This window comes from Aptenodytes forsteri, unplaced genomic scaffold (genome assembly GCF_000699145.1).
Source record: "Aptenodytes forsteri isolate BGI_AS27 unplaced genomic scaffold, ASM69914v1 Scaffold379, whole genome shotgun sequence".
Classification (NCBI taxonomy): Eukaryota; Metazoa; Chordata; class Aves; order Sphenisciformes; family Spheniscidae; genus Aptenodytes; species Aptenodytes forsteri.
The window spans coordinates 3,227,552-3,236,576 of NW_008794088.1; the positions used below are offsets into that span (position 1 = coordinate 3,227,552).

The 9,025-nt window shown below is 50.9% G+C and overlaps 1 protein-coding gene across 1 annotated transcript in view; it reads right to left on the bottom strand.

Annotated features, from left to right (window-relative positions):
- The window catches only part of HGD (homogentisate 1,2-dioxygenase), a 26,056-nt gene that overhangs the window by 7,556 nt on the left and 9,475 nt on the right, over window positions 1–9,025 (bottom strand). Inside the window, exons 4-9 of the mRNA XM_009274631.1 lie at window positions 8,214–8,319; window positions 4,227–4,286; window positions 3,668–3,759; window positions 2,978–3,012; window positions 1,727–1,806; window positions 1,498–1,597 (exon numbers count right to left, since the gene is read on the bottom strand). Of these exons, the coding sequence (XP_009272906.1) occupies window positions 1,498–1,597; window positions 1,727–1,806; window positions 2,978–3,012; window positions 3,668–3,759; window positions 4,227–4,286; window positions 8,214–8,319 (473 nt within the window). The remainder of the gene's footprint in view (window positions 1–1,497; window positions 1,598–1,726; window positions 1,807–2,977; window positions 3,013–3,667; window positions 3,760–4,226; window positions 4,287–8,213; window positions 8,320–9,025) is intronic.

The window sequence follows — 9,025 nt, forward strand, 5'->3', positions numbered from 1 at the left end:
CACCCCCACCCCCACCCCAGTCCAACAGTGTCTGAAAAACTAGCTGATGGGAAAACTTGTTACAAACGGGCTGGGGCAATAATATCAATAACCAAGTGGAGCAGGCACAGAGCGCAAGAAATGGGTGAAGGCAGGTAACCTCAGCTGGCTGAAAGGAAAGCTCCTGAAAAATCACTGTAGGCTCGATGCGGAAAGAGATGTGCCCAGCACATCACATGGGAGAGATGCTCGAGCGGGGTCCCATTAAATGGCTGCAAATTGGGTTGGTTCCCTACTGCAAGAACAACCGGCTTCAGTTTTGTTATGGCCATGAGATGTTTGCAAAGGCCCTCTGAATGCAGATGGGCCACGCCAAGCTTGTTACTAATTGATAATACCTAGTCAGTTTACTTCAAGCATGGCCAGTCTTTTAGAACTCACTGAGAGCTATAAAACAAGCCCAGTCCAGTGGGGGGAAAAAAACCCAACCCAACCTAAAATGAAAAACACCCAACCCCAAAACAACAGTCTGAAAGTGGAGAACTATTGGTACCGGTTTTGTTGTTATTTTAGCTGTTACAAGGGAAGTTTCACTTGTTTCCCTGAGACGATCTTAGTAGCAGTAACCAGGAGGTGTTTTTCTCAGCAAGGAAATTTTGGAGGCGAGTACTCCAGGGATAAGGAAGGTGAAATAACCTGAGCTGAGCACCTCCGGAAAGCTGGCTGGGAAATCACAGCAGGGACGGCGGGGCTTCAGGTGCCGTGCACCCTCGCAATATCTTTGTCGTGGCAGCAAGAGGCTCTGCCTTTGCGATCTGTGACATTGCACAGACCAGGAGGCAGCTGGCAGAGAGGATCCGTGAGAGAGCTAGACCTGTGCTCAGTGAAGGCAGATCCACCTTGGCAGCACAACACAGAGATGCGAATGTGTTGCTGATCCCAGTCCTGTGCTGCTCATTTTATTGATTTTGAATTCTCCAAGGAGAACAGCTTCTGACACTAAGGCACTCTAGGCTCTAGAGCTCTAAGGTGCCTCTGTTCACAGAGGTGGGGGGAAAAACACTTGATTAAATCTAAAATGGGGCTTCAAGAATATCTGTTGCCTCTGAAATCTGCCTTTCCTTTTACTGGGTAAATTATCTCCTATTACTCCAGTTTATGCCATGTCCGTGAGTAAGGGGCATCAGTGATGATGGCTTTTTGAGTTTGTTTTGGTAGGAACAGATTCAGAGCCAGCAGATGGGAACTCCCAGATCAGAAGGGAAGAGAGAAAGGGGAAAAAGGGGAGAGAAATGGTCCCTTCAGTCCCAGGGGAATCTTGGGACAACTGGGGTGTCACATTTTTTTGGGGGGATGCTTGCTTTGCTGGGGAATAACAGTGCCGGGATGGAAAGCATTTTTGGGAAGGAGTGTGTGCACAGGAGGATTTATTATGTGGGAGATAAAAGGATGGATCGGGGCTCGTAATTCCTGGCTGTCTCTATGAAATTCACTGTAGGTCTGATGGGAGATTGTTACCAATGGGTCCGAGGTCAGGCAGCTCGAAGTGTGCCCCGTACACCTCCAGAATGTAGCCTCTGGTCTCTCCAAACACCTCCACGCTGAAACGCATTCCTTGCTGGAAAATAAAGGAAGATACTAGGATCATCCCAGGACTTTCCTGACAAACCACGAAAAGCTGAATGCAGGAGCTGGCTTGCTCCAAGGTCGGGCTCTGAGCCACAGGCAAGGTGCAGTCAGCCCTTACCTGGATGACACAGATTTCGTTGGGCTCCACTAGCATCTTCCCAAACTCGGTTGTGATGAACAGTTTCCCTTGCTGGGGCACTGTGGAAACACAATGCAGGCAGAGGAGCTGAAGCGATGTGGTGAATGCCTTCCTCTCTGTCCACCAAGAACACCCGGGCTCCAAGGAAGAGCAATGGGGCCTTTCTGACCCTGCCTCACAGCGGGACCGGGCTCCCTCTCCCATGCAGAGCCTTGCAGCAGAGATGCCTGCACTGGAAGGAGAGCTCCCAGACCAGCCCCATTGCCCCCACATCACAGCAGGTGCCTGCGTGAGGTTAAGCCGTCCATCACCTCGCATTCCCTTGATGTAGGGTTTGTGCCACAGACGCTAAGTCCAGATAAATGGGTCTTGATATACTCGGGGCCATACCTGTCCTTATCGTGATCTTCATGTAAAATGGTGCACGTACCCATCCTTGTCATGACCCCGGCAGTGTGAGATGTCTGGGAATAGCTAATTCTCCCTGCTTCCTAAGGGTAGAAGTAATGCTATACTAACATCTGCATTATTTTCCTGGACTGTCCTGGCACAGGAGAGCTCACATTTTGACTTGAAAAGCTAGCAGATTTACAAACCCTGTCCTAGCACTTTTACTTCACAGTAGTGAGGGAGGTGAGTCAGAACATTTTTATAGCTATTTTATGGGAGAATTGTTTCTGTTGGTGACCCCAACGCATTTCTGTCCCTCGGTCAAGAAAGATACGAGCAAATGTCAGGCTTCTGATACCACTCAGAATATTTTTCGGCATGAGCGCACTTTATGTGCCAACCTCAACACTCATCGTGGCAGTCTGGTTGCTTGAGGCTGGCAGAGCACGGGAGCTAAGCTGCAATGCCAAATACTCTTGGACTGAAGAAACGAAGGCGTCTAGCTGTAAACTGTTCAGAAATCCTGAGGCTTATGTTTTCCAGAAAACCTCCGCCAGTGGTGTGCCTAATACCGGTCTGGGGAGTGCTGGGGAACGTTCCCTGAGCACCATGCTAAGGAAGTAGGGTCACTGCTCAAAACCAAAGTTGAGGTCTGGCACAGACGTGCAACCCACCCAGCAGCCCAGCTGGTGCCAGACCACCAAATCTGGATGGCATGAGGGTGAAGCCAACCCTCCCCTCCAAGTCTTGGCTGTAGGGCTCTAGAGGAACAAGAGGCAGGCAGGTGGCAAGCCAGGTAGACCCTCATGGGGGAAAGGAAAAGCTGAAGCATCAACTCACCAATTAGGAAGTCTCCATCTGAATTATAAAGGCATCTAAAGAAAAAGGAGAACAGGAAGGTCAAGGTGCTGCAAGCCCCAGGCACACACCACGACCACAGCTGGGAGTTTTGAGCTGGGAGATTGGCATGGCAGAGGTCTCCCCTTTGGCACCAGAAATGCTATTTCCAGGTCAGTGAATGCTATTAATATACGGGCCGGTGCAGAGGAGGCAGGAAGGTTTAATGTGCATGGCCTGGAAGCAGGATCTCCTCCGACCTCTGCCAGGTCCCTGCCTTTTTGGCCATGGGTGCATCAGGTGTTGTAAACTGGGGAGCAGGGCTGACTTCCCCCATGGGTAGCGATGCCCATCAGAGGCTGCATGCGTGTTGACCTCTGAGGAGCAGCTCCGGTTCCTGGGACGAGAGCATCTGGATCCAACACATCCCCTCTTGCTGCATCCCCATGTCCAGCTCCCTCCTTCTCTTGGTGGCTCCCCACCCACTCCCCCCGTGCTTGGCCATGGAGCACAACCTGCTTCACAAACACCTGCCATGGACACCGTGAACACCTTCACCTGTGCATACAGGAACACAGGGACACAGAGACAGAGACGCTGGGAACAGCTGGACTCAGGCACAGTGGCGACAGACGTACACGTGCAGGCAGCCAGCCTGGGGCAGCCCGAGCCTCCGGCGTAGCAGTCACTGACCTGTTGAGCATGGAGGTGTTGCAGACGAAAATATGGACGGCGATGCCATTGCGTCCTCTGGGCTCACCTGCGCCGCACAAGGTGTGCAGTCCCTACGGGCAAACCCAAAGCATTGGGAGTGAGCGGCAGGCAGCGGGGCAGGGGCCAGCCCCTTCTTCTCCCCTCAACCCACCCCCTTGCGGGGGCTCACCCCCTCTCCCTGCTTCCCGTTACCAGCCTTTCCATGTATGGCCTTTTGCCAAACGTGTTGGCTTTTCTTTAACATATTAAGGGTTTCTTAAAAATCCATGTAAGCTGGTGTTTCCCAGCCCAGGGACTGGGGAGAGCTGAGGGTTGGGGCTTTTTTTTTGACGAGTTCCTTGAAAGGCAATGAAGAAAATCAAGTCCACTGTCAGTTGGTCGAAATCTGGGATCCTCTCCCCTCCCACGGATGCTCCGCAAGCCCAGCGGTGTCAAAACCGCTGCTGTTAGCCCAATGCTGAGCATCCCGTGTGCCCCGCTACCCCCCGAGGGGGAGCAGAGATGGAGGATGCCCGGATGCCCTGGCCCCCCGACTTACGCTCACAAAGTCCAGCTTATTCTGAGGGGCTTTCGGGATCTCGAAAGGTTTCCATCGCAGCTAGATTGCAGCAAACAAAAAGCAAGAAAGCGATGCCAGTCATTACAACGAAAACAGTGGCAATTCAAAAGAAAGCAGACCCCTGTCCCCCCTGCTTCCGTGCCTTCTGCTAGCTGAGGTAGCTTTCTCTTTCCTCTTTGCCTTGCTTAATTTGGTTTCCAGGTTTCTTTTGATTTATGGAGATTTTTTTTTGGTTTTAATCATAATTTTGTTAAATAATTGGCAGGCCTGTGTAGTGCCAAGGTTAAAAAAAGCCTGTTTAAAAGCTGTCTTTTCCTCTATTACTAACAACTCTGTTGAGAGCAAAGACATTCAGATGAGCAGGCTTTCCACAGCCAAATTGTCACGGTCCTGTGCTCCACTCCGCGCTGGATGATTCACTCCCTCCATGGCCCGAGCATAACACTCCTGTTTGCTCCACCTCATTTTCCCCACATCCGAAGCAGAAATATCTCTACCTGCGTGAGTGGGAGCTGCGAGCAGCACTAATTACTTCTTGCAAAGCCTGTCGAGATCCCCAGGCAGAAGGGGCCAGAGGAGTCCGAAGTATTTATTACTGCTAATACCATATTAAGGGTCTTTGCAGTTTTTGGGAATGAGGTGCTGCGGCTGAGAGCCCCTCAGCAGGGGGGGTTCACTGCGGACCAACCCAAACACCCAAAATTAGGAGGATGTTGACGTGGCCAGCTGCCAGATATATCCCTTGCATCGATACACTTGACCCCAGATGGAAGTGCCTGTGACTCTGGGCATCCACAAGAACATTTTCTTGCTTTTATCTACCTGACCTGGCGGTTCTTGACATGTTTTTAGGCTGGTGCCCTGAGAAAACAAAGTTTATGGGACTCCGTGTCTGTGCCTGCCGCTCCCAAAAATTTTGAACTATATGAAATTTCAGCTAAATTTGAAAGGGATACAAAGATATTAAATTCCCCCAAGCCTCATGGAAGTTTTCCAAACCCAAATCAAAATGTGGGTGCCCAGGCAACTTGTCAGGCTCTCCTGGAGAGCCGGCCTCGGGAGGAAACAGGCACCTGCGCCCAGCGAGTGCATCTGCCAGTAAAGCTGAGCGAAGCAGGGGCTCATTGCTATTTAATCAGCTGCACCCCAGGCCTGGCCCCGCAGCTTGGCCCTCTCCGCTCTGCTCTCCGAAGCCACCTGCTTCCCAAGGGTGTGCCACCGCCACAGCCTCGCAACGGCCCTGGGTCGGATCCTGGGTTGGATCCATCCCTCGTCCCTTCCTCCCCCCATCCCGTTTGCTGCCGGGCAGAGGCACGTTTTCCTCCCCGGGAGACCTGGGAAGCTCCATGCTGGTGCCTGCTCAGGGTCACACTGCTGGGGTGCCGGGCGGAGGGGAAGAGGCTGCTGGAGAAGCTGTGTATTCTGGATGGAGACACCAAACACACCCACCAGCAGATCAGATGTGACCCTTGCGAGGTATCGACACCGCACAGATGAGCCAGTGAGATAATGCTGAACCTCAGGTTTTGCTTTCGGACTTCTTTAAAGCATGTTTTCCTTTGGTTTCCAAGACAGCCTTCCAGACATGAACCAGAGCCAATGCAAAGCATGGTCAGAAGGTGCTCCAGAGCCTGCTGCCACCCCCAGCAGTGGGACCTTCCCCAGCTCCCGTTCATTTCGTGGCAGCTGTGAAGGCCAGCAGTGGCATCTCAACGTGAACTGTTCCTCTAATGATTTTTTTTAACCCTTCAGGATAGGGAATTGGGACCCAGCTGACAAAAACCATTGGGAAATACTGACAGAAAGGACACACGGAGGGACAAAGAAAGAAGACCCTGAAGACCAGGGGGAGAGAGAGAGGGAGGGAGAACAGGCAAAAGAAGATAAATAAATGTCAGGTATAAAGATGGTCTAAAGGGAAGCAATTTTTCTCACTGAGGAAAATGGAAGATGACAGTAAATCTGCAGCTGAAGTAATAAGTATAGTGCAGTTCCTGCATAACAGCTTCATTTTCACTTTCGTCCCTGAGGACACCTCCACGGTTGTCATTCCTGTGGGACAAGGAGAGCAGGAAATCGGTTTGTCATCCAGCCCATTGGTCACAACTGAAAATGGTGTCTGGCCCCTCTCCTCCAAAATGCTGGCAAACTGCAAAGCCACTGCCCGGCTCTGCAGGCCATTCATCCGGCCCGTCTCTGCTGCATTTGGGTTTCACCGGTGCAAGAAAAGAATGAGCTCCCTGAGCCAGAAGAGCAGTCCAAGATAGCCAGCGGCAGCCAGCACCAGGTGCTGAAAATGGGGAAGCTTTTAGTGTTTCCCTGCTGTATGATCTGTGAGCCTCCTGAGTTATGGCACCTCTGTGCTTACTATTACTTTATAGGTTTTCTCTCTCCAAGGTTTGTCCAATCACTTTTTGAACCCACCTGGATCCTCTGGCAAGAAGTTTCACAGCTTATGCATTTATTTTGTTTTAACGTGACATTCATTATTGGTATTCATTTTCTCCCTGTCTCTCAATCATATCTTCCCTTGGTCATCTCTCTTCCAGGCTGGAGAGCTTTCTTCTGTTTCAGCATTTCTTGCACGGATGTCATGCCATATTTTTTCATCACCTTTGTCCCCTTTTCTCTTTTGTCCCCGGTGCCCTTTATAATTGTTGCCATTGTCTTTGGGCAACATTAAAGGGTATTTTTTCCCATTGACTTCAATTATCTTTGCATAAGGCGGCTCCATATGGCCATCCTTTTAGATGGATGACAATCGGGAAAGCTCCGTAAGTGGGCTGGGTGAAACACAAAGCACTGCATGGAAGCGTCAGTCTTGTCCAACAAACTGAACCTGGTCTCTGGCTCTGCTTCAGAGAGGATGAGAAGGAAAGCAGAAAGACGGCTCCCACTTGCTGCTAGGAAATAACCCCTCTGGGCTTGATGATTGCCATTGAAAGCGGTGAGAGAGAGAGTGGGCAGGAGCTTCGTTGCTGTTCCCTTAGGTAAAAGAGGTACTACACGTAAATGGCTTGAGATGCTTGAAAGCCGGGCATCTTGGAATTACTGTAATCATAAATAACCGTAGTGGTAGATGCAGGCTGCGAAAGGGCATCGGGGATGGATGAGGTGTAACAGAAGTCATCGGAGCTTCATTTGGGAAGGAGCACCAAAGGGACCTAAATATGAGCCTGTCACCGCTCCTTGGTCAGTGGCTGGAAAACATATTCCAGCAGAACTGGGAAAGTATTTAGACAAATGGCAAGGCTGCCGGGAGGCTGGAGATTAGCTAATGATGATGTATTAAAGGGCAAAACCCGAGAGGAGTAAAATCCGATCACCACGAGGTGATGTTGAGAGGAGAATGGCAGGAGGAGAGAGTCAGATTAGCAAAGCCAAATGTTCTGGGGCTGGCAGGGAAGAAATCATGATTAAAGATGATGGCAAGGCCGTAACAGAGGAAGACAAATGCTGTGTCTCTGCGTGACTCTCCAGAATGAAGTTTGATTTCCCATAAGGGCTGCAGAGAAACGGGCTGGCACCCAGCAGCCTGTCCGAAAGCGCAGGGAAGGAGGGGATGGATGGCAGAGACACGCTGCTGCTCTGCCTGACAGGCTGGGGCATGATGAGCCTTTGATGGGGGAAGAGAGAGCAGCCTGAGAGGTGGCCAACAGGAACCCCCAAGGGAGATGCTAGATAGCACAGACCAAACCCTGTGACACTGCGGCCGTGCTGGGAAGCAGCACAAGCATCCATCGAGGTGGGAAGCAACAAGCATCATATCGAGGGCTGTCCTTCCTTGGATGACCCGTAGGTGAGGAACAACGGGTGGCAGTCAGAACCCAGCTCCTGTGTTGGCCAGACCCCCAGCTCCCTGCGGCTCTCCACAGACCTCTTGCAGCTCAGTGCCTTTGCACCCTTGGTTAGCTTAATGTTTGACTGTCCTCCTGGCAGGACCAGGGCCCTTTCCAGCATGGTTACCTGGTTGGGGTCAGGCTCAACTTCATCCCAGTTGTGTGTCAAGTGGCCCTCCTCGAGAGGTTTGAAGGGTTTGTGGCAGACTGAAGGCAGGATCCGATACAGCCAGCTACAAAGAAGGAAAAGACCTGGATTAGCCTGGGGAAGAGGTTAAACCCTCTGGGTGGCTGTCAGCTGATTGAACTCTTAAAGGCATGAATAACATTTACATTGATGGCCACTGGACCAAAAGGTGTATTAAATATCAAACACCAGCTCACAGCCAGAGACTTCCAGAGAGATGGCTTTTTATTGTAGGCTCTAAATACAAATATATGCTGTTCTATGTAGGTAAACGTCTACATGTTTGTTTACATATAATTACATATGTTTACATTAACACACACATATATAGATGTATATAAAAAATAAAAATACAGCTTTATCTGTAGCTGAAATACAGCAATGTCTGAGGTGGAAAAAAAGCCTATTTAAACACAGCTGCAAAGCAGCTCAGACAAGACAGGGACGAGCACAGTATCTAACTGAAAGTGCAGAGGAGCTTTCAGGAGACAGAAGGTCACAGCCAGGATCTGAATTTGGACAGATTACTGAACGTAGCATCCTATGCCTGGCTGGCCATGCCCAGAGGACCACCAGCGAGCCCATGCAGCGAAGACCAGAGTTTTATGTGGGATGACGCTTCCTACTGCTGTAGGAGGTCCCCCATGCCTCCATCACTGCCTGGGACCATCACTCTCCTTCCTTGCTGCCTGCTGTGCCCATGGCTGCAGCCCCTGCCACCCCCGCCGCTCCAGTGGCTGCGGGCGGCCTCC